Genomic DNA, 23339 nt, shown 5'->3' with positions numbered 1-23339 from the left:
TTATCTCCTCCTTGCAGAGACAGACACAGGCCCAGAGAAATGAAATTACAAACTTGGGGTCTCATGACAAGTCTGTGACAACTGGAAATAGAATTTGGGATTCCATACTTCTATACTGTGCTCTAATCACTCCTTCCTATTCTTTTCACACTTCTTGATAGAATTTCACTCAACAATAACTGTCTGTCATGAGCACTTGAAAATACACTCATCACCCTTGTCCTTCTGCAGAGATGGGAAGATAATGCTTAAAGATCTGCTTGGAGAAGGCATAAAGGGAATTCCTCTTCCTTGTGTTAATTAGATTTACACCTTCTCTTAAAAGATACACTCCTTGTCTTCATGTCTGCAGAGCTGTCCTGCTGCTGTCAAAATGCCAGCTGGTTGCAGTGAACTTTTCTCTAACACAGGACAAAGGTCTGCATTAAGAGCCCCTTTTTTCAGTTGGTTTTCTTTTTTTTTCCTTTTCAAGGGTATAGGTAGGTAAGAGTGTGTTCTCACCAGTAGTAACCTTTCTTTTCCACATATGCTTCTCCAGATCTTCATTAATTGAGGATATTCTAGATTTGTCATGTCATATTCTGTTAAGTAAGAAAGAATCCTCCTATAAATAGGCATAAACTTACTTTCACACACCCTGAAAATGCTCCTACTGCAGTGAGTTCTACATCTCCACTTACTCTCGCCTGCAGTGGATTGGATTCCTTTTAAGGCTTGTAGGGGTGTAACTAAACACACATGTTCCATTAATACTATGGTTTTCTCTCAGGAATGACACTTTTTCTTTCCCAGTTGATGACAGAAACATGGTTGCCATCTCTATCTGGCAAGATTCTGTGGAGTCTTCAAAAAAGGGTGTAACTCTGATTATTCATTTAACCAAGGTTTTGAAGGAAGCTTTGAACACCAGCTCCGTGTCAGCCCAGTCACTCAGCGTGGCCAGGGAGTGATGGCTGACACCCTCTGGCAGCAGAGGATTGAATTTGGATGCTGGTGGAATGCTTTTCCCCTTGCATGCAGTTTTCTTTAAATTCAGGTCACAACTGTGTGTTTCCATACACTGTGGGCTAACTGCAGCAATGATTTTATCCCAGGCAGGGTAGTGGTGTGTGTCCATTACACAGGATAAGGCACACACATGGAAACACACATGTGCAAACCTGTGCTGGATCCCTCAGAGTCAGGGTCCTGCTGCACTTTGATTCATGTGCAGGGTTCCTCCCTGGCTCTGCACACACATGGGACGTTGCTGCGTGGTTCTTCACTAATGCTGTCCTCATGGTCCTTTCCCAGGCCAGAACAGAACAAGCAGTTCTGGTTTCCAGGAAAGCATGTACAGGTGCTCTGGAAGTGACTGGTGCTGACCCAAATCCGTGAGCTCTTGCAAGTGGGTACAGTGGAAGTGTCACTGGTTTGTATTCAGAGGCAGGCTAACATACTTCCTGAATCTACTTATTGCTGGCAGGTACCCTCCTGTTTGTCATCCCACCTGCACATATTGTTAATGTAGCCAAATTATATGCTGGTGAGATTGTAGGGAGAAAATGAGGAGCCCATCAGATGCCTTTTTTAAAATAGACTGGCATAATGATAGCATGTGTTCATTTTCCTGTGTGAAATCAAGAGAAGTGACTTTTCATCACTTTGGTTTGTATAGTGACATTTCATTTTGCTCTTCATAATTGTAATTAAGGAGGGATTTAATCCTTTAATTATAAATTCACCAGAAATGTAGGAGAGGCATAATTATGCCATCCCGTTACAGGTTTTTAATTATTAGCAGTTAAAATCTAAGCCTGAAAATCTAATTCCTCAGAGGCTATTTCGCACCTAGGTGCTGATCATCTAGAATATTTTCTATGTCTCTCTTCAGTTTCTCTATTTTTCCAGGATCGGAAGAAGCACGGAGAGAACAACCAGGAGCTGTTCCTGGCAGATGTTTATGCCTACCAGGGGAAGTTCCACGAGGCAGCGAAGCTGTACAAGAGGAGCGGCCGCGAGAGCCTGGCCCTGGAGATGTACTCGGACCTGCGCATGTTCGAGCACGCAAAGGTAGGGCTGGCACCCTGCATTCAAATGCAGGAACTCTTACACACCTCTAACTGTTTCCAGTCTGTGATCCTACAAAAGAACTGGGGGCTTTGAATTCCAATTTCATTTCTCAGGTGTTTGTTTGGAGGTCATTTGGCTTATAAGGGGAAAAGTGTCTCTGGCCTGGGTGTAATGGTGGCATTTTCCTTCAGAGTCTGCTGGCAAGGCAGCAGGTTGTGTTTTGTAGAGTCTCAAATATGGCTGTGGAAATTCAGGGCTTTTCAGTGAATTCTTTTGGTGGACCTTGTGATTACATAGTATTATCTATAGTAATTTTCCTTCTGTCAAAACTAAAAAGTTTGGGTCTATGACTTTTTCTCCATTATCTCATTTGAGAGTCCCTTTCTGTATGTTTGTTTGTCCTCCAAAGATGACAAGGTAGTACCCATATTTTAATGAAAATAATTTTATGGGTAGGAGTAAGTCAGATCTATATCGATGAATTTTAAAAACTGGATAATATGCTAACCTAGAATATTTTTGTTTAGTACAGAATTTATTCCAAAGATTCAGTATCTTGGCTTTTTTAAAAACTCTGTTTCCTGTAGGAATAAACTGAATATAATTCTAAAAAGTGATGTTTTTATATGGTGATAAGGAACATTACTTGGCTTTTAAGTCTTCTGTGGTGTTTTCTTATCGAAATCCCCGAGAATGCATGCACTGTTTAGTCTCATTCATCACTCATCAGAGCCCTGTTCTGCCCAATCCAGGACAAAGAATTCACCACGACATGCACAGAAACTCTTTAGCAGAGATTCCCCGAGCCATGCTGCAGAGATCTTTTTCTTCCAAGAGCTCAACAGAAACATTTGGGGGCTCTGCTGATGTAAGCCTGACTTCCGCTATTTTTGGCTGATGAGTCTTTGTTAGCTTCAGTGTTTTGGCTCCTCTTGAACATAAATGTAATTCATACAGGAAAATGTTCCCATAAGTCTTTGTAAGAATCTTTTAATTCTTGGCTGCAGTCATGTCTAAATTTAACCAGTAGAGAGCAAGAGGTCTCATGTCTCCTATACTTCGGAGTGATTCCATGCTGAGAAATTTAAGGTACTTCATAAGGCAGCTTCTTGTGCAGGGAGTGCACAGGACATGGAAGAGCATGTTACCCCCCTGGTTTCCCAGTTATTTATCCAAGGAAAGATACTTGGGGGAGGGGTGTGTTTTTGTGGTGCTGTTTTCACTGATGCTGCCAGAATTATTCAAAGGGACCCACAGAACCTGGCTTCTTGTGCATGACTTTGATGAGGTCGGGACGGAGGGTGCAGACTGGAGGCAGAGGTTGGGAGTCCTTTGATATCTGGTCACAGGCTCTTTATCAGAGCACCAGATCACTAATTACTGGCAACTCACAAAAAACCTCTTTATACTGTGGGAAGCTGAGCTTAGCTTTTGATTTTGGGCTTATTTTGGTGACCTAAGCTGTAACACAAGTCATGCCAAAGAGGTTGTTTGACTTCCCTCTGGAGTGCAGTTTTCCATAATCCGAGGCTGTCGGGATACCTGTGTGGCTGCTCCTGGAGCAGGGCTGTGCTGCAGGGGGCAGGCCTGGGGCTCAGTTGGAGCTGGCACAGATGGGGTGCACTTCTGGCTGTAGCAGGGAACTGCTGAATTGCAGTGCTGAAGCAGACCTGGTGTACAGGTTTTTGCCCATTTGTTGCTTTGGTTCTGGTTTCTTAAACCTCAGTCAGAATTTGCCAGAAACATAGAGGATACACAGTTTTCCGCTCTTTTCCCACCTGTCATTTCTCCTCTGTTCTGATTTTCCTTTGATAGAAGCTGTTCAATGGGCAGTAGCCTGTTCTGTTAACAGTCAAAATTGCCCTTAATCGATCTTCTGGTGTTGAAGGGGGGTTTTATATTTTTTTCCTGGCACATGATGTCAACAGATGTGAACCATATGGTGCCAGAGCTTTAGTACTGGCAGAAGAAGCTGACTATTAGAAATTTCTAACTATTAGAAATATTTCCAAAATGGTTGTCAACACAGGGTCCAGGCTTGGTGTTTGCATTCCTTCCACAAGTCCAAGCAGTGCTTCAGACCACTCTCACTTTTGAGCACATGTGGTTCTGTCATTATAAAAGAACTTAATGGGTATAATTTTTAAAATACCTTGTTTCCTGCAAAGACACTTGATAATTATTTCAGCCTTCAGTTGATTTGTGGTAGGACATCCTGATGCCAGTGTGTGATTAAGTGGATGTGCTGCTGTTGGCTGAGCGTGGGCTGGGACAGGGTAGTCATTGAGGAGGAATCCATACCTGCTTGGCTTGCAAGAGAAAATCTGAAACTTGGAATTGATCTGTTAGAATTTTTAGATTAGTACCATTTTGATTTGGAAAGGCCTGTTCCTGACAAGCTTGCAGGAACTGTAACTCAGGAATTGTAACTCGTATCCACAGAACCAGGCTTAGCAGAGGGCAGGAGGAGGAGACATCAATGATGCCTCTGAGCACCTGCACTGTCCTTCTCTGGGCCTGGCCACAATCTCCTGCTTTTTTTTTAGCTGAAAACTGTATAAATGGGAGACTTGCCATTGTTTCCTCCCAGATGTGGGACCTTGATGATGAGCTGCTGAAGGCTGGCTCAGTGCACGTTGCTCTCCATGGAGTATTTCTGTCCTTGGGAGGCATCATGGCTTTCACTACAAAAGCCTTTATCTGTTTTAGTGGTTAGATTGTAATGATGTTTGTGACCAGAAAATAATGCAGACTTTTGTATTGCACTGTTGCAGGAATTCCTGGGATCTGGAGACCCCAAAGACACAAAGATGCTGATAAAAAAACAAGCAGACTGGGCCAAGGATATCAAGGAACCAAAGGCAGCAGTGGAGATGTACCTCTCTGCTGGGGAGCACATGAAGGCCATCGAAATCAGTGGGAACCACGGCTGGGTGGATATGTAGGTTTTTTGTCTCCTCAGAGATAATATGTAATAAAAGCTTGAATGAGATACTATGAATTCCACATAATTTTAAAATAAGACCAAATGTATTTGGCATCTGCCTTTATATCAGATTGAGTATCTCAAACACACCTCTGATTAAAAATGTTTTAAAAGTTGCATATGTTTAGAAGGTAGGGCCATAAATATATTACAAAAACTAATGTATTACAGCAGTGAAGAGTATGCATAGGTTTATCTCCAATATGAGATTGTCTAAAATAGTTTGAATGCCTTCAGAGTGATCATCACAGCAGTAACTGTACCAGATAGCCCATTGCTGCTGTTCTCAGCTGCTTAGGATAATCACCTAGGGGGTAGAGAAGTCACCTGGAGCACAGAGTCTTTAGAAATTCTGTGGCCACTCCTGTCTCTGGTCGTTTCTCGTCAATGTAGGTGGCACTCTGGGTCATTTGCTGAGCTGCCTTAAGATCTCGGCCAGGCCCTTCAGGCTGGCCTTGCCTCTGTTTTGCTGTGTGGCACAGGGCTGGTATTGATTCAGGAGCCTATTGCTCAGGTCAGGGTTGGGAAGTGTGTCCTGTGCCCCTGAGTCATGCAGGACGTGTTCCCTCCTTCCATCTGCAGAGTGTGAGATGTGTGAGCTGAATGTGTGAGCAAAGAGGGAAGGAAGGGCTTTGAGTTTGCAAAAGGAAAAAGCTATTTGGAATGTTTACTGAAACTGTTTTAACAGCCTTGCATGGTAGTACTATTAGGATGTTTATTAAATGTTAACTGATTAAATTATGACAATAATTAAAAGGCAAAGCACCAAGGCAAATATCTGGCTTCTTTCTGCTGAGTCTAGGTTAATCGAAATTGCTCGAAAACTGGATAAAGCTGAGCGTGAGCCTTTGGCCAAATGTGCCTTCTATTTTAAGCAACTTGATAACCCTGGCTATGCTGCAGAAACCTACATGAAGGTTGGTGACCTGAAAGCTTTGGTCCAGCTCCACGTGGAGACTCATCGCTGGGAAGAAGTGAGTGTGCCCTTGATTTCTGTTTTGAAAACCACTGCTTCTTATTGTCATTGGCTGCAACTAAAATGTCTGGCTCCCCCAGTGTTGTAGTGAGGGAGGAAGGCTTCTGCAGAAGCATTCAGAGTATTTCAGTTAACTCTGTATGCCAGCATGTGTTTGGTGGTGGTGTGGTCTTCTGAAACTGAATCTAAACTGCATTTATAGTGTTACTTCAATTTCTTTAGAAATTGAAATCAGTAAAAATACAAATATTTTTTGTCTCTTACTGGGAAATTACTAAATTTCCCAGATAATCAGTTTCAGGTCTTTCTGTTTCAATAGTCAGTCTGTTATTATGCTAAGCTTCTTTTCTTTTGTTGTTGATTGCTTTTTATTTCAAAACACATAAGTTTCATACTGGAGAAAATATGGATTACACTCTCAATTTTGTGTATATGTTTCATTGACCTTTCTTAGAGCTGAAGGATTGATCCCATGGAGTATTTTAAAACCTTTAACTGTTGAAACCATGCAATATTCTAAGAATGAGTTTTTTATTTATGCCAGGCATTTGCTCTGAGTGAAAAGCATCCTGAATTCAAAGATGAAGTCTATGTCCCTTATGCTCAGTGGCTGGCAGAGAGTGATCGATTTGAGGAAGCCCAGAAAGGTGAGAATGTCACTGACAGATCACTGCTCACTCCATATTTACTCCACAGTAGACTCTGCCCTGGCGAATTTCTTATCAGTGGTATTCAAAACCAAATTCATACTGGTTTTAAAGTAACTGGAAATCTCCTTATTTTTTAGGAAAATGTGATGGATCTGTCAGAAATTATGGCATCTAAATATAAGTCCAGATTTTCTGTCTTGTTGTATATATGAGTGGGGCACATAAGAGGTATTTGTCATATCATCCTAACTGTTGTAAGATTTTTATCCCACAAAAAATCAAAATATGGCAGCTCTATTATAAACCTGAGTGAAAAACTTAAATTTTCCTTCTATTTAGGCCATATTGGATTTTCACAAGCCAGGTTTTCCCATTTCTTGTGGGTTTGGGGGGTTTGTTTGATTTATAAGATTACATTTAAACAAAACTGTTAACTTTCCATCCTGTGGGAATGCTTCAAAATTCAGTCCACAAACTACTGGAGAGGCAAGGAGCTGTTGAAGTGAGCTGTGTGTGCAGTGCCTTGGCTCAGGTGCAGTTCCATGTGACAGATGCACCTGCTGTTCCCTGAGCCAGCTGGGATCCAAGCCTGACACTGCTTGGCTTAGAAGGGCCAGGTAGGGAACAGGGGCCTGATCTGCCTCTGCACAGGACGAGTTTGTGTGTCTTGGCACCAAGGCTTTGAGCAGCTGCTTGAGGGCAGGGTGGTATTTGCACTCTCTGAGTGCAGGTCAGAGGCCCCACGTGCTGCACAAAGCTCTGTGCTGCTGGGGCTCAGCAAGTGTAGATGCCCAGAGCTGGAGGAGTGGAGGTCCTCCTGGGACTGTTCTGGTCTCAGAACAGAATGTGAGGTCTGGTTCAAGCTGAGCTGGCTTCACTCAGGGGGCAGCAGTGCTGTGGGGCTGGGTTTTTTGGGGTTGGTTCCCCCTCAGCCCTGTTCCTTTATATGGAGACTGCATTGGCCAAATGCAGTTTGCCAAGTGAGAATTTAAGGCATTACTTGGTGCATCAGAAAAGGAGATGCTGTTAGTAAATGACAGGAGGGTGTAGTAGCTGTACTCTTTTAAAGTATTGATACACACCAGAGCACTGGCTCCAAACAATTTATTGTAGTTTTGAGTCAAGTTGGGATTTGCAGTGTTTGGAGATCAGTGTTGTTTGTACAGAGATCTAATCATCACAGCATCTTCTCTCTTTTCTATTTCATAAACCCCTGTAACCCATATTATACATACTTCTTGAGCTCAAGAGTTGCTGAGACAGTGCAAAAGCTTCAAAATACCTGCAGGTTCTTCTCGTGTTCCGTTAGTGTCCCTGCATTCAAGGAGGAAAATACCAGTGTATAATCCCTTTTATCCTGCCCCGGACAGAGTGTTTGATATGGGCTGAGTAGAGTGCTCTCAGTTCAAAACCATTAGTTTCCGTTAATTGATCTAATCACCCTGTGAGCCCCTCTTTGTTTGGCTCGGCAGCGTTCCACAAGGCCGGCAGGCAGGGCGAGGCGGTGCGGGTGCTGGAGCAGCTCACACACAACGCCGTGCTCGAGAGCCGCTTCAGCGACGCAGCCTACTACTACTGGATGCTTTCCATGCAGTGCTTAGACATTGCCCAAGGTGAGTCAGCCAAAGGAACTGTGTGTTTGTTGCCTTGTTGTGCACGTAGACAAACAGCTCTGCATTGTGGTAGCGTTGCTGCAGCTGCTTCTCTGCTGGCTGGTTTGATTTGGGTTTTTAATGCTGTGCACATCTCGGGCTTGTGCTATTTTTGTAGTCCCCTGTTTTTCCCATGTGCTAATTTAAAACAAATAAACAAACCAGCGACATCAGCAGGCATAAGGCTCCTTCTGAAGTCTGGCTGGGATGAAAATCCTGCCTCCTGGGACCATGTATCCTCCTGCACCTTCCCACCACACCCATTGCCTGCAGGGTTAAAGTGCTAGTAAATAAAAGATGTTGGAGAGTAAATTACCTCAAGTGTTTGAACATAGGTTAGGGAGGTTACAAATTATTTCTGCCAACAGGTAAAACTGATTGTTTGCTAGCTGTCATCTTGTCTCCAAACTGTATGTCACTGGGAGAGAGGTGTTAGTAGTTAATAGGTGTAGCTGAGTGATAATGAACACAGAAGGTTGGAAATACTGCCTTTTTGCCTGGTGCTCTGAGTACCTTTGGTTTTAGTTCAGCTGATCTGTCACCCCTCAGATGTTTTAGATGCGTGGTTTTCCAAATGGCTTAGTAGTGTATTTGGTATTTGTGAACTCGGGCATTCTGGAAGAGGTTTCCAAGGATGCACACCTGCTGCTTTGTGTCTGTAGCCTCTGGCTGTGTTAAACCATTGCCTCAGCTGTTCTGTGTTTTGCCATGCTTGTTTCAGGCCAGAAGTTTGCTCAGAAGAATAGCAACTCTGTAAGCATATGATTTGCATGGGTAGATGGGGCATACTTGACCTGGTACATATCTCCTCTGGCAGTGCTGGTGCTAAAATGATAACAGGTTGTTTTCTCCCAGCTGAGTTCATAGACTGCTCTTTGAGACTGACCCCAATGCCTTTGCCTCCCACAGAGAACGAAGGACAGCAGGCTGAAATGTTGCAGAAGTTTCATCACTTCCAGCATTTGGCAGAAGTTTACCATGTCTATCATTTTATCCAAAGATACACTGTAAGATACTCACTTTGGAATTGTGTATTTATGCTTCCTGAGCTTTTTTCCTTAGGGAGTCCAAAAAGAACTAGGACTTTTCAGGCAATTAAATATTGAATGTACATCAGTGATACTGTATAGTAGCTTTATTTATTTATTTAACTTTATTTTATTTTATTATATAGTCTTCAGCTGTCCTGAACAAGAGCTTGCTCAGCTCCTTACAGCTGCAGGTGGGGCAGGGCTGTGCTGATGCCTGACCTCCCTCCTGCCCATGGCACTTTGTGCTGGTTGCCTTGGTTTGCTCCCATGGTACTTGAGCCTCTGCTCCTGCACAGGCCAGGGTCAGTTTTTCCCTTAGCCATTGGAAAACAGGGTTCAAGAGAAGACACATTAGCCCAGGGATTCCCACAGGGTGCTGCCTGTGTCACTGATGTGCAGTCATGAGTGAGGAGCTCCTACTAATTCCAGCAGTTAGTCATTCTGCCATCACCATGGGGCAAATACTTGTAAAACTTTTGAGAACCCTTGTCTGGGCCCTTGCCCAAAAGAGGACTCTGTGCTCTGGAGTCTTTGATATCAGACTACTTTAGATCTCACAGTGCTGGAAACTCTGCACTGTGGCTCTGCAGACTGCCCTCATTTTTAAATAACCTGTTAAAGGTTCTGTCTTGGCTACACTGATCTCTCTGTCTCTCTTTTCTGTGTGTATTAGGCTTGAGCTTTGGTGATAAAGATATGCAAAATCCACTTGTTATGTTCTGTCAACACCTCTTTTCTCAACGGATGAAAGAAACACCGTACTAGAGATGCCTTGTGCTGTGTTGCTTACTGATGTAAGTTGTTGGTTTTCCAGCTTAGAAATGTGTGTCTATGTTTTTCATACCACAGGAGGAGCCTTTCAGCTTCCACTTGCCTGAAACCCTCTTCAATATTTCCAGGTTTCTGCTTCACAGCTTAACAAAGGAGACTCCTTTGGGGATCTCAAAAGTGTATCCTTCTGATATAGTACCAAATCTAGAAGTTATCATGTGATACAGGAAAGGAGTAACTGCTGTTGGTCCAAGGCAGGGACTTCCTGCAGCGAATCTTTGGTGTCACCTGTTGGTTATCATTAATGGGAACTGACTTCTGTCCCTCAGGAATAATCAGCATCTTCAAACTGTTGTGTGCTGAGCTGCACTAATTTGTTATTTGTTATAGTTTTGGAGAGCTGTGCAAATCCACAAATGTCTAACTCTGTTAGGCCACCTCGAACACCTGCCCCGTCTGGTGTGTCACCTGTGTCAGAGGAACAAGTTCCAGGACATCAGTCACTGCAAGAAGATGTTGGCTCTGGATCTTGACAGTGTGGTTAAAAGGAGACTGAGCTGAGGCAGAAGCAGGGAAACCCAGGAGCTTTTGCTTCCTGTGAGGCCAGTGTGGCCACGTGTCTGTGCATGGCCGTGTCAGTGCTAGTGAAGCTCTGGGGATGCTTCCTAAAGGGGCTGTGTGAGCCCAGTGAAATGCACCTCTCTGTAAGAGATAGCCACCAGGTCACTGGATGCCATAGGGAGATCTTGTCTTGGTTTCGCTTCATTTCTGGCTTTGGGTGGGATGTTAGCTTTCCTTTTCATAACTTCCTTGCTTAGAAATGTAGAATCTTTCATGGAGTTTTTGATAACAGGCCTTGTGGTCAGTAGGTGTAAACAGCAGTTCACTCTGGTGAGAGGGAAGGACAGCACTTGGTTGCTAACGTGGGGCACACTTTTCCAGACCACATCAGGTGTATTTACTCGGTGTCAGTAGGTTACTTACGCTGTAAAAATGTTAGGATTTTAGGTTTTTTGTGGCTGGGGGAAAATGCATGCATCCCAAAATTACTGAAATATTGTGAATGGAGCCATAGCAGTGTTTGTGTAGGGTCAGTTCCTTACCTTGCTGATAATTGCCCACAGATATTTTGATAGTCCTTTTACACATGTTTGTAAATGAAGTTCTGTAAATAGATTTCTCTGGTTAAAGCCTGTTTGAAGTCCCAGTGTTGGATATGCTTCATTGCACAACTTCTGTGATTAGACAGAGTATTGCGTTTTTTCATAAATGCTGTATGTATTTTTATTCCTTAATTAAATTACAGCAATACATTATTGGCCCTGGCAAAGCAGAGTAAAGCTCTTGGTGCATATAAATTGGCTCGTCATGCCTATGACAAGCTGCAGGGACTGCAGATCCCAGACAGGTTCCAGAAATCTGTTGAGCTGGGCAGCCTGACAATCCGATCCAAGCCATTCCATGACAGTGAAGTAAGCTGTAATGTGTTTCATGTTAATCATTAATATGTGGCCTAATCCTAGAATATGAGTTCCTGTGTGCACAAAACAATCTGAAATATATTATGCATGGCTCTGTGATATAATTGTATTTCTGCTGGAAACACGGTCCTTTTATTGTTATTCTTCGAGTCAGACTTCCTTCTGCTCCTGAGAGCAAATTAAAATCAGCTCTCTCTTTGTGGGCAGCTTCCATCCTCCCTCTCCTCTCTTGCAGTCACCTTCCTCACTGCCTATTAATTCTTCCAAGCCCTTTTCTCCCCAGTTCACATGATATTGTTCCACAGTCTTTGTCTCTCTCTCCAGCTGGAGGTCACTTTCATTTGTCCCACTCCTAACACTCTTCCCCTCCTCCCTCCATCTCTTCAGCGACCTTCCTTCCGTAAATCTTATTTTAACACCTTTTCTTCTTTCACTGAAGTCTGGCTTTCTGCAGTGTTCTATAAAGCCATGTCTCAGAGAGTACTCACTAAAAATAAATTGCATTGTACCAGTGAACGTACACCTGGCCTCCTGAAATAATAGAAACACACCCTTTAAGAACTGCCTAAAATAACTCTGCTCTTGAAAAGAGATGAATTAATTGGAGAATCTAAATTTGACCAAATTTAGAGCAAAAAACTTTGCTCCAGTGAAGTTCTCTTCAGCTTCTTTTGTCCCTGTGTATGTGATGCATAATTGTGCTACTGTTACTGCAAAGGCAAGGTGAAAATTTAATTGTTAAAGTGGTGAAGACAGCTATTTTTAATGGGAAAACTTGCTGTTTGTTAAAAAGGGAAAGCATTTTCAGATGTTGAAGGGTCTGATTTCACAGCAGTGCTTCTCCAGACTGGCGCTGGTGCTGTGTCGGTGTTGTCAGCCGAAGGGGCCCGTATTTAATTGAAAACAAAGAGCTGAGGATGTGCTGGGCTGTGGTTACCGTGCTCTCAATCTGTCTTTCCAGGAGCTCGTGCCCCTGTGTTACAGGTGCTCCACCAACAACCCCTTGCTGAATAACCTGGGGAACGTCTGCATTAACTGCAGGCAGCCTTTCGTCTTCTCGGCCTCCTCCTACGGTGCGTTGGGACGCCGCGTTTGCTCGTGCTTTGCAAGTAGATAAATGTTAACAGCGTAGGTCAGTGCCTAATTCCTTCTTTCTGCAGTGTTGTTCGGCCAAACAAATGTTCCTTCACTGTTGCTAAATTTGACTGAGTGGGGGTTGTTGGCTCTCACTGCAGAGCAGCAGCACAGCATTGTTGCATTGCCAGACACTGAAATGCATCTGGCGCTCTGTGAAGGTGAACACAGCCCTTTCAGAAGTTTGGGGGGTTTGGTTTGCTGCAATTTTATTTTATTTAACTTGTTTCATGAGAGAAGGTGGGCAGAACACCACTGACATGAAGGAGCACAGTATCTGCTATGAGGCATTTCCTGAGTTCCTGCAGGTCGAACACTTCCTGCCTTTCCCACCTTTTAGAGGTGCTGCATCTGGTTGAGTTCTATTTGGAAGATGGCATCACGGATGAAGAAGCTGTAGCTCTCATTGATCTTGAAGCTCCAAGAGTGAGTAAAAGAGAGAATAAATGGCAAGAGACGATGACTGACCGTATCCTTTTGATTAGAATTGGTTTCCTTTTAGGGAAAAATTAAACCATTTAGAGTTTATTTTTTCCCCTTAGGTTTAAACCTTTCTGTCATATGACTTATGTTAGTACAATTGCATCTTGTTTCTTTGTCGTGTTAGCATAACAACCAAAAGATGGTTTAACTAAACCTAATATTGCCAAGACGCTTTTCCATCAGGACAGTTTATTTATAATTCTGGCAATGTTTGTTTTTAACAGTGGAATGCCATGCTTTACCTATTCTGTGTGAACTGCTTCCTGACAAGGATGAAGACAATCTGGAGTGTGTTGCTTCCAATAACAGCTTCTTTTAGAGGCTGCCTTCTCCTAGCCAAGGGAAGTAGCACTTCACAACTATTCCTGTTGAGATCTGGTTTGGAATGCTTTGGCATCCAGAGCTCCCAGTTGCTGTTGGGGTTATAGAATATGAGATTGATGTCGAGTAATGCACAAGAACACACAAACTCTGACTAAAGCTGCCCAAAAATGTAACTTCACTAGATTGCTTCCTTTGCTCTGTCATCTGTGGAAGGGTAAGAGCTGATGTCATGCCTGGCTGTGGTCAGTCTGTTCTGGCTGTTCTACAGCAGCTGCAGTGATAAATTTCCCCAGTCCCTGGAAAACCCAGCAAGGCCTTCTTGGTACTTTTTGTGATGGTCTGGGGACTGTCACAATTTGAGATACTCTGAAGCAGCAGGGGTCCTGCTGGGACACTCTCATACTGATTCTGTCAGTGCTGGCTATGGTAAGCAGAGGCAGTTTTACAGGAATTCTTGTCCTTCCTTAAGACATGCATCCAGATGTTCAGAGTTTGAAGCTTGATGACAGTACTGATATTATTGAGGATGATGATCCCTTTACAGCAAAACTAAGCTTTGAGGTAAGAACTGTACCTGTGTCTACCAACAGAAAATTTTTAACAGAATAGTTTTTTTTTAATAGAAAATATTTTTAGTAGAAAATTTTACTTTACAAAGTCACTCTTCTGGTGTGTATGTGGTACAAAGAGAGCTGCAGAACAGGGGACTGGGAGGGGGATGGCACTTGAGAGGGAAATGGACTCACCAGTTGACTCCTCCCTTAAGAACACAAACTAAGCCCCTCAAAACAAACAAACAAACCAGCAAAACCCACACAAACCCCCCTCAAACAAACAAACAAACACAAACCTCTCAAAACAACAATGAATTTAAACCAAACGCTCCTGGAATTTTGTTTCCTCACCATGCACTGGTACAGCAGCAGCACACCTATAGAGCAGGCCTTACTGCAAGGTTTCATAGAGACTGTGAGCGTGGCTGTTATTTGCAAGGAGTTGTGTTAAAGAGAAAAGGGAAGCTCACTGGAAACAGATGTGGCTGGATGCTGCTGTTGCTGGAGTTTTGATAAAACTGACAGGGAGTTTGGTGGGACAAGGCTTGGGCCAGGGCCAGGTCTGCACTATCTGCTTCTACTGAATTTAATTTAGCTTCCTAAGGCAGCTGCAGAGCGCAGAGAGCAGCGTTGGCAGGCGGTGACAGCTCTGTGCTCTGCAGCAGGGAGGCTCCGCGTTCGTGCCCGTGGTGGTGAGCCGCGCCGTGCTGCGCGCCATGAGCCGCCGCGACGTGCTGGTGAAGCGCTGGCCGCGCCCGCTGCGCTGGCAGTACTACCGCTCGCTGCTGCCCGACGCCTCCATCACCATGTGCCCCTCCTGCTTCCAGGTACTGCTGCACCAGCCGTGCAGATAACAAACACGGTGCTAACCACTGCAACCTCGAACTCTGAAAGGCACTCGGCAAATTCCTGAATGAGGTGGAGGCAGAGCAGTGAAACCCCAGCTCTGAGCTGTGTGATAGACAGGAGAACAGCTGCCTTGGAAGGCTTGGCCTTAGCTGATTGGAGAAGTTGCCCTTACAGCAAGTCAGAGCCTCTTAAGCAAACCTTGGCTGACCAACAGAAGCTGATTTGTATTTATTTCCTTTTGCTCTGTCTCTCTGACTTGCAGCCTGGTCTAGCAAGGAGACCAGTCAGTGACTGTTGCCTTGTGTTTCAGTCCTGCTCCTGCCTGGCTCAGAAAATACTTTTTGAAATGCTGGAATTCAGTCATGTTTGCTTACTCAACTGCCTAATTGTCTGTCCTTTTGCAAAAATAGTTAGCAGCTCTGGCAGAGGTCTGTGAAGTGCTCCCAGGCTGTAGCATCTCAGGTGATTGAAACCAAGAGGCCCAGTTCTCTGTGGTGGTAGTTCCAGAGTATCTGTGCTATTGAGTAGCCATTGAACTCAGTCTGCCTTTTCTTTCAGCAGGGTACAGGCTAACTTGTTTTAAATCTGTTCCTAATTAACAGATGTTTCACACAGAAGACTATGAGCTCCTCATACTCCAACATAATTGTTGTCCATTCTGTCGACGGAGAATAGATGAGTCAAACCAATGAAGAAAACCAGTCTTTTACCTCAACAGCAAACTCCCCTGTTGGCTTGGCAAAACCCTTCTTAGATCTGTAGAGCTTTCCTAATAACTTAGTTATGTCATCTTGTCTCATTTTGTATGTAAGAGTGGAACCGAGTTGAAGAATTTAAACTATTTTTTTAAATTAAAATGTCTGGTTTTTGTGAATGTGCTCTGCATTTTCCAGGCAAGCAGCTGAAGTGCCACAGAATTTTACAGGAACATTTCTAGAATCAAGTTCAGCCTTCAAGTAATTTGTTTTACTCCAGATTGTGCTCCTTAATACACACCAGTTATTGACAGATCTTCAAATAAATGGGACTATTTTTCACTATTTATTGTCTCAGAATTTGCTATAATACTCATGCTTCTGATCAGAAATTTCCTTTTCCTTTTTATTCCATTTAGGCAAGAAGAGCATTTAGAGCCCTTCAAATATAATCTGAAGTGTTCCACTACTCTTGGCACTGGGGGCATCTCACAGCCACCCTGGGGCAGGTGCTGGCTGAATCTGTGTGGAATTCACCTGGTTGAAGGGCAGCAGTTGAGGCTGTGTGCACCTGAGTTCCATGCTGCTGCCATGGAGGGCTGTGCCAAGGGAGAGCTGCTGAGCAGGCTGTCCCCAGCATCGTGTCAGTCCTGAGCCAAGCAGCAGGAGCTCTGTGGGCCTGTGGCAGGAGGCAGAGCTGCTGCTCTCTGCTGCAGCCTCTTGTGGAGGCATGAGACATGGGGGGCATCAATCCCAGGCAGCACCTGAGCCCCTACAGTGGCTCGCTCTCCCTGCAGGCCTGGGCAGGAAACAGGAGAGCAAAGGCCAAGAAACTCCTGTGTTGAGATAAAGACAGTTTAATAGCTGCGGCACAGCTCTGCCTGAAAGCAAAGCAAAGCAAGAAGGAATTTATTCCCTGCTTCCTGGAGAGCAGGGCTCAGCATGAGTAACTGTCACTTGGGAAGGCAAACACCGCAAACACAACATCCTCTCTTCCTCCCCCTTTCCCTGAACTTTTATTTTGGAGCACAACATCATCTGGAGTGGCACACCCCCTTGGCCAGCTGTCCCAGGTCTGTCCTCTGTTGCCAGCCCTGCTCTGGTCTGTAGCTGAGGGGGACAGGGCAGGCAGGATGCAGCTGCACACCGGTGTGTTCCCAGTGCTGCTTTACACACCAACACTCAGCACCCTGCTGTGCTGCTGGGAGGGAAGTGAGCTCTGTGCCAGGGACACCAGTGTACCCCCGGGCAGGGAATCTCGCGGGGGTGGCCACAGGAGGATTCACGTAGGTAACCAGCTTGGCTGGAGCTGGGAAGGGGTGTCTCTTGACCTTAACCCAGTATAAGCTGTGCCCGTGTTGCCACGAGTTCTGTTGTGAGGGCAGCCTGTCGGTTCCAGCCTGCCTTTAACCCTGAGTGGGAAAGGACATGAGCAACTGGCTGAGGTGGTCAGTGCTGGCAGGGCAGCTCCCACGGGAGCTGAAAAGGGATGTCTGTCGGCTCGAGTTCCTCTGGAAAAGGAGAGCCTGCAATCCCACTGCCGAATTTCCGAGTCCCTCAGTGGTTCCTGACCAAGTTTGCTTGATTTACCACTTTAAAAACATTCTGTTCTAATTACAGCTCGTCTGCTTTCTGACTCAGCTGTCACTGTTTGCAGTGAAGACTCTGCTATTGACATGGATAAACAATGCTGTTTGAGATGGGAGCCAGGGTGGAATTCAGCTCCTTCTGGAACGGAGCTGGCTGTGCAGAGCCAGTGGCAATGAAAAATTACAAAACTGAAGAGAAAGGGTTTGCTGAGACACAAATACAAAATGGACCAATGTTTTTTTTAAACGACTCTGTGAATATAGTCTAGCTTTGAAAAGTGTTTTGTGCTTTTCTGGGCAGAAGCACTCTGCATGTCTCATACATACATGGTGAAGGTTTCTAGTCCAGGCTGCCCTGTGCCATGGAGCCCATCAGCTGGCTTCATGCTGAGGAGTCCCTGGAGGTACAAGAGGTCCCAGCACGGCGCTTTGGTTGGAAGTTGAGAGCAATTTGCCCTGTTCCTCTATCTCTCAGCTGCCTGCCTGTCCCACTGCTGCATCCAGTGGTGACGCACGCCAGCCCTAAGCTCTGCATAGCAGCTGCTACCTCAGCAGTGGCTTATTGCATCAGCTTAAAGTGTTTTAGGAAATAAACCTTTAATCCCTGTGTGCCCAGGTACAAGTGTAAAGAGCTGCATTTGCAGTTAGAAAGTGGCACTGCTTTGGCCTTGGAAACAAGTGTGAGAAATTAATCGAAAGGGACTTAGGGTGAACAGAGTGTGTGTGAGGACCTGGTGTTTTCATGTTAAAGTGAAGGAAGACCTTTGGGACTGTCCAGAGACTGTGGCCTGTATTGGGCTGCCAGTAAGGTCTGCCCTAGTCCGTGGTGCCAGCACTTCAGCTCCTTCCACCTTCCCCACTTAGCAGGCAGGTTTCCCAGCTTGGTCTCTGCTCTGAGAGTACAGTGCTTTGTGCTTTTTTCCATTAAACTTATTTCTGAACTAACTTGCCTGGAACACTGGTGAAAACTAGGCTCGGGCTGGAGGAAGTTGATTAAGACCAAGAGGACATGAACTTCTGCCCACCTTACACCCATGAGCTCCAGCAGCTCTGGTACATCCTCCTGTACTGGACGAGTCCCTCGCATTCACCTGCTCCTGGCTGTGAGGAACACTCAGCTCAGCCCTCAGTGCAGCCAAAACAGCAAAGGGAGGTGGGTGCTCAGCTCCCTTCCAGCCTCCATCACCTACAAAGGGGCAGAGCAAAGTCTCTCTTTGTGCTCACTTCCTGTATGTTTTGTCCCACTGCCTCTGAAAAATTAAGATAACTCAGCTGTGTACCTCAGCTTCTGGTTGGCACAAGGAATGTTTCAAGCACAACTGAGTGCACAGAGTGGTGAGTCAGAGAGACATAGGGGGCACAGAAGGCTCCAACAATAACCTTCCCTGTGGAGTTTGATAATTATGCAAGGTTTGGGGAGAGTGACGTTGTCTATTAACCAGTATATGAAGCTGAGTGTTGGCTTCAGCTCTGAGCATCCCATCAGTGCCCTGGTCCAGCAGCCTTCTCAGCACCATTGCAGAATGATTCCAGTCCAGGACAGATGGACTAGGTTATTCATTAGCTGTTACCAATGGAGTTGGCATGACCCAAATCAGATACAAAAAAGGCACGGAGGGGATGGCACAGCTGGTAACCTGCAAGTGGGCCAAATGTTTTATGGTGGTGGTCAAACCTCCACAGCCAGATCCTGAGTAGAAAGGTGGCTGGAGCTTGTGGAAGAAGGTTTGGTCACACTGCCTTCTGCAGCCTCCCACAGGGACTGGCATGTGGGGATGGCTCTCCAGTGGGGACTGGCTGGTCTCACAGATCCACATTCCCCTTGTGAGAATGGGGCTGGGACACTCCTCTGCCACTGAGGAAGTGGAATTCAGGAACCCAGCCAGATCACCATTTGCAGCCCCCAAACCCACAGTCCTGGGGTTTGAACCACACAAACCTCCTCTTAGTGGGGAAGGGAAAGGAAGAGCAAGGCTGTGCAAGGGAGCTGCTGCCTGGTTTGAGCCCCTCCAAATGAATGGTGTGGTGCAGAGCTACCTATTTATATATGTGACCGTGAGCCGTGGTCTCCAACAATGACAGCGCTGTCCAGAAACTGGTGTCACCTTAACACCTTCCCAGGAAAGCCAATTACCCTGGGATGATTATGATTAATAATTCTTTAAACCCTAGTCATGCTGACACCAGTGCCTGGAGCTTAGCCGGGGGCACTTTATAAGAGGTGCTCCAAGAGGAGAATGTAACTGGTTCTCCTTGGGGTGACAGTGAAGGCTGAGAGGTGGCAGGAGTTCCATTTCAGAGGCGATTTTCCCCTTGAACAAAAGAACTCCCAGAGTAAGAGCAAAAAGCGCCTCTCAAACTGCAACCATGAACGGGACAGAAGGCCAAGACTTCTACGTGCCCATGTCCAACAAGACCGGGGTGGTGCGGAGCCCCTTTGAGTACCCCCAGTATTACCTGGCTGAGCCTTGGAAGTTCTCGGCGCTGGCTGCCTACATGTTCATGCTGATCCTGCTCGGCTTCCCCATCAACTTCCTCACGCTGTACGTCACCATCCAGCACAAGAAGCTCCGCACACCTCTGAACTACATCCTTCTGAACCTGGCTGTTGCCGACCTCTTCATGGTCTTCGGAGGCTTCACAACCACCATGTACACATCCATGAACGGGTACTTTGTCTTTGGAGTAACAGGGTGCTACATCGAAGGCTTCTTTGCCACACTGGGCGGTAAGTTTTCCAAATATTTAAATGTCTTCTGTCAGGAATTTCCCTGGATTTTAGTAGTGGGAGGGAAAACACAGATGATCTTGGAAAAACATGGTACCTGTAATGTCCTTGACCTGCTGCTGATGTGGACTGTGGCCATTTGGCCTGTTTCTGGGTAGGAGCTGAAGAAAGTGACAAGTGACACTTTTCAAAAAAAAAAAATTATTTTGGGAGCCAGCTGCTCAGTATCCTGAGAACCACAGTGCGGTAATGAAAAGCAGCCAATACCAGATTTTGCAGTTGCTGGATGTGTGCATCTCCTTGGCTCAGTTTCTGACTCGAGAGATGACAATTTTGTTCCTCCTATTTTGCAGGGCTGAATCTGCTATTGGTTCTGGTGTGGTGCATGGTGGTTCAGGCAAGCAGAGCTGCCTCTCCTCCCCATGCCAGCCTGGTATGGAACCAAACAGATGTGAAGCAGAAATTGTGTGTCTAAAAATGTCCTCCTCCGTTTGTCTCAGCCTTTAGCCACAGCTCCTGTTTTACTGGTTTGGTCCTTGTGGCACAAGTTTCCTGGAAAGCTGTGGGTAGTGAGGGGAAGTCCTGGGATGATGGGCACTTGCTGCATATCAGAGCGTGACCACAGGCTTGCAGGTGCAGATGCTGTCTGGGATGAACGGTGGGATCAGCCATGAATCTCAAAACACTGCAGCAAAATGGTTCCTGTGGGTAAGCAGTACAGTGAGAAGGGTCACACTGTCCTGCCATATCTGCCCTTGACCATTCTCCATTTATCTTTCTGAACCCTTGTCAAAGATTAAGCTTCTGCCAGGGGTTGTCCTCAGGAACATCAGTCTGAGGAGGCCTCGTGTTGCCATCAGGGTGGTTTCTTTTCCTCCTCAAAGTCCCTGTGTCCTTTCTGTCCCTCTCCCTGGTGCAGGTGAAATTGCTCTCTGGTCACTGGTGGTCCTGGCTATCGAAAGATACGTAGTGGTCTGCAAGCCCATGAGCAACTTCCGCTTTGGAGAGAACCATGCCATCATGGGTGTTGCCTTCTCCTGGATCATGGCCTTGGCATGTGCAGCTCCCCCACTTTTCGGCTGGTCCAGGTAGGGAGGGCATTGGACCCAGTGTCAGGGGTGTGGGAGCCTGGCTGGGGGCTCAGCTGTGGCTTTCAGCCAGTCTCCTCTGCTGGGTGCTGACCTGCTGGGCTCACCTTGCAGGTACATCCCTGAGGGCATGCAGTGCTCGTGCGGGATCGACTATTACACTCTGAAGCCAGAGGTCAACAATGAATCTTTTGTCATCTACATGTTTGTGGTTCACTTCATGATCCCGCTGTTGATCATTTTCTTCTGCTATGGGAACCTGGTTTGCACAGTCAAGGAGGTGGGTACCCACCAGATGCAGTGGCCAGTAGGGCCACCCCTGTCCCCATTGCTGGGAAAGGGCCCACACCAGGTTCAAGAATGGTGCCAGGGAGGGTGCTCCAGGGGCCAGTCTGGCCATCCATGAAGAGGGAAGTAGCAAACTGCAGATGTGCAGCTTGACTGCCATGAGCCCTGACCCTGTGTCCCTGCTGGTGCAGCACCCACTGGCTCCATGGCGTTTCCGTTCCCTTCTGCCCACAGGCTGCCGCCCAGCAGCAAGAGTCTGCCACCACCCAGAAGGCAGAGAAAGAAGTGACTCGCATGGTCATCATCATGGTCATCTCCTTCCTCATCTGCTGGGTCCCCTATGCCAGCGTCGCCTTCTACATCTTCACCAACCAGGGATCAGACTTTGGGCCCATCTTCATGACCATCCCGGCATTCTTTGCCAAGAGCTCGGCCATCTACAACCCTGTGATCTACATCGTAATGAACAAACAGGTAACTGGCAGGGTGCCCCTCTTTTGTGTTTCTCTTTATAACAGCCAGCAGAGAGTTACAGCATCTCAAGGTGCCAGTGGTCTGGGGTGGGGATTGTTTCCAGGAGATCTAGTCCTGGCACATGAGAAACTGACTGAGCAGCTCATCCTTGGTGCTGCATAAATCTCACAAATGCTAGGCCATTCCACCTGAAGTAAGGCAGGTGTTGGGTTGATGGAGTAGCTGTGATGGGAGCAGGCAGGGCTGGCAGTAGATGGGGTGGGCAGCAGACAGTGGGGCAGGAGATTCCATATAGGCACAGTTCTTCCTGCACCACAATACTGCTGGGCTTAAAGACAGCTCTGCAGCCAGAGCTGCCTGGTGTCCAGCTGGCTCACCCTGGGCTTCTCTCTCTCCCAGTTCCGTAACTGCATGATCACAACCCTCTGCTGTGGCAAGAACCCACTGGGTGACGAGGACACATCTGCTGGCAAGACAGAGACCTCCTCCGTCTCCACCAGCCAGGTCTCTCCTGCATAGGCCCCATGGGAGCAGCAAATCCCTGGGGTGCTACCCTGGCAGCACAAACTTAACCCCACTGCTGCCACCACCTGCTCCTGCTTCACCATGGCCAAGGCCCTGTGGGGTGGGCTCCTCGCTCCTGGCTCTAGGAACCCTGGGAACAAGGCTGAAAATGTGTACACATGTTTTGTAATTAAAATGCAAAGGCTTAGCTCCTCTGGTGTAAATCCATGCATTTCTGTTGACTTGCTGAGACCTCATGCCCCTTCTCTGAGTGCAGGCTGGGTCGGAGAGCTCAAGCCTGGGGCCATGGCAGAGCTGTCCTTGCCTCCCTCAACCCACCCTAACACCCCAGCCAGGGCACGTTCTGCATCTGCTGCTGCCAGGGCCAGAGCCGTGGCCACTTTCTGGTCCTTTTCTCAGAGATGGATCCTAGCCAGTGCTGCCAGTCGCTCAGCCCCATCACACTCTGTCTGCCCAGAGCAGGTTTGGCTGCTGCAAAGTGCCCCAGCTCTGCCAGGTGCTCCCAGCTCTGGCCCTGTCCCATCTGCCAGAAGTCCTGGGGGATACTGCAATTCCTCCAGGGGGATGGGACAGATAGCAGTGCCCGGGTCCTGCCTGGCAGGCAGGTGGCACAGAGGACCCTGCCAGCATGGCACAGCCGTGTGCGGCCACAGCTCTCTGGGACAGCTCAGTGCTCAGTCCTCCAGCACTGTGCAGCAGCACACGGATGGTGTTTGCAGCCTCAGCAGCAGCAGCTCTGCTCCATGTCCCCCAGCACCCCTTCCCTGCAGTCCTACCTCTCTTCCTTAGGCATCTTTGGACCCCTTGGGCCAAGTCTGCCCGCCTCCCTCCCCACTTTGGCTGTGGTCAGTGTGGCCTCAGCCCAGCAGGAGGTGTTGGGTGGCTCTGGTGCTGCTAGGCCTGCGGGGCCAGGGCTGATCTCCCTCCCTGCCGCAGCAGGCAGGACCCAGCAGCATATGGCTCAGCCATGCCGACATATGTTCCAAGCACTACAAGATGGCATATTGCA

General features: G+C 46.7%; 2 protein-coding genes across 5 annotated transcripts in view; both read left to right on the top strand.

Annotated features, from left to right (window-relative positions):
• IFT122 (intraflagellar transport 122) overlaps positions 1-15983 on the top strand; it is a 29755-nt gene extending 13772 nt beyond the window's left edge. Inside the window, exons 17-29 of one of the 3 annotated variants that reach the window (XM_050979326.1) lie at positions 1891-2052; positions 4827-4993; positions 5841-6012; positions 6559-6661; positions 8137-8277; positions 9226-9323; positions 10197-10297; positions 11425-11590; positions 12561-12672; positions 13074-13202; positions 14022-14101; positions 14760-14921; positions 15546-15983. In XM_050979326.1, the coding sequence (XP_050835283.1) occupies positions 1891-2052; positions 4827-4993; positions 5841-6012; positions 6559-6661; positions 8137-8277; positions 9226-9323; positions 10197-10297; positions 11425-11590; positions 12561-12672; positions 13074-13202; positions 14022-14101; positions 14760-14921; positions 15546-15635 (1683 nt within the window). In that variant the 3' untranslated portion in view covers positions 15636-15983. Of the gene's footprint in view, positions 1-1890; positions 2053-4826; positions 4994-5840; positions 6013-6558; positions 6662-8136; positions 8278-9225; positions 9324-10196; positions 10298-11424; positions 11591-12560; positions 12732-13073; positions 13203-14021; positions 14102-14756; positions 14922-15545 lie in introns of those variants that run through there. The other 2 variants (XM_030227938.2, XM_050979328.1) reach the window with 2 other exon arrangements.
• A 3611-nt stretch (positions 15984-19594) lies between these two features.
• On the top strand, positions 19595-22499 carry RHO (rhodopsin). 2 transcript variants are annotated; one of them, XM_018924453.2, is made up of 6 exons: positions 19595-19955; positions 20875-21043; positions 21158-21323; positions 21566-21805; positions 22205-22320; positions 22427-22499. In XM_018924453.2, the coding sequence occupies exons 1-6, from the start codon at positions 19595-19597 to the stop codon at positions 22497-22499; spliced, it is 1125 nt and encodes a 374-aa protein (XP_018779998.1). The 2 variants fall into 2 exon arrangements, with proteins under 2 accessions (XP_018779998.1, XP_009097607.1); XM_009099359.4 differs by lacking the exon at positions 22427-22499 and having other exon boundaries at positions 22205-22372.
• The last annotated feature ends 840 nt before the right edge of the window (positions 22500-23339 follow it).

This window comes from Serinus canaria, chromosome 12, assembly GCF_022539315.1.
Source record: "Serinus canaria isolate serCan28SL12 chromosome 12, serCan2020, whole genome shotgun sequence".
NCBI lineage: Eukaryota > Metazoa > Chordata > Aves > Passeriformes > Fringillidae > Serinus > Serinus canaria.
Note: the sequence above shows the minus strand (reverse complement) of the source record. Positions and strands in the feature narration are given on the sequence as shown.

Coding starts and splice junctions, on each gene's coding strand:
- RHO (XM_018924453.2), top strand. CDS start 19,595: ATGAACGGGACAGAAGGCCAAGACTTCTACGTGCCCATGTCCAACAAG. Junction 19,956..20,874: donor CTTCTTTGCCACACTGGGCG/GTAAGTTTTCCA, acceptor TCCCTGGTGCAG/GTGAAATTGCTCTCTGGTCA. Junction 22,321..22,426: donor ACCAGCCAGGTCTCTCCTGC/ATAGGCCCCATG, acceptor GCCAAGGCCCTG/TGGGGTGGGCTCCTCGCTCC.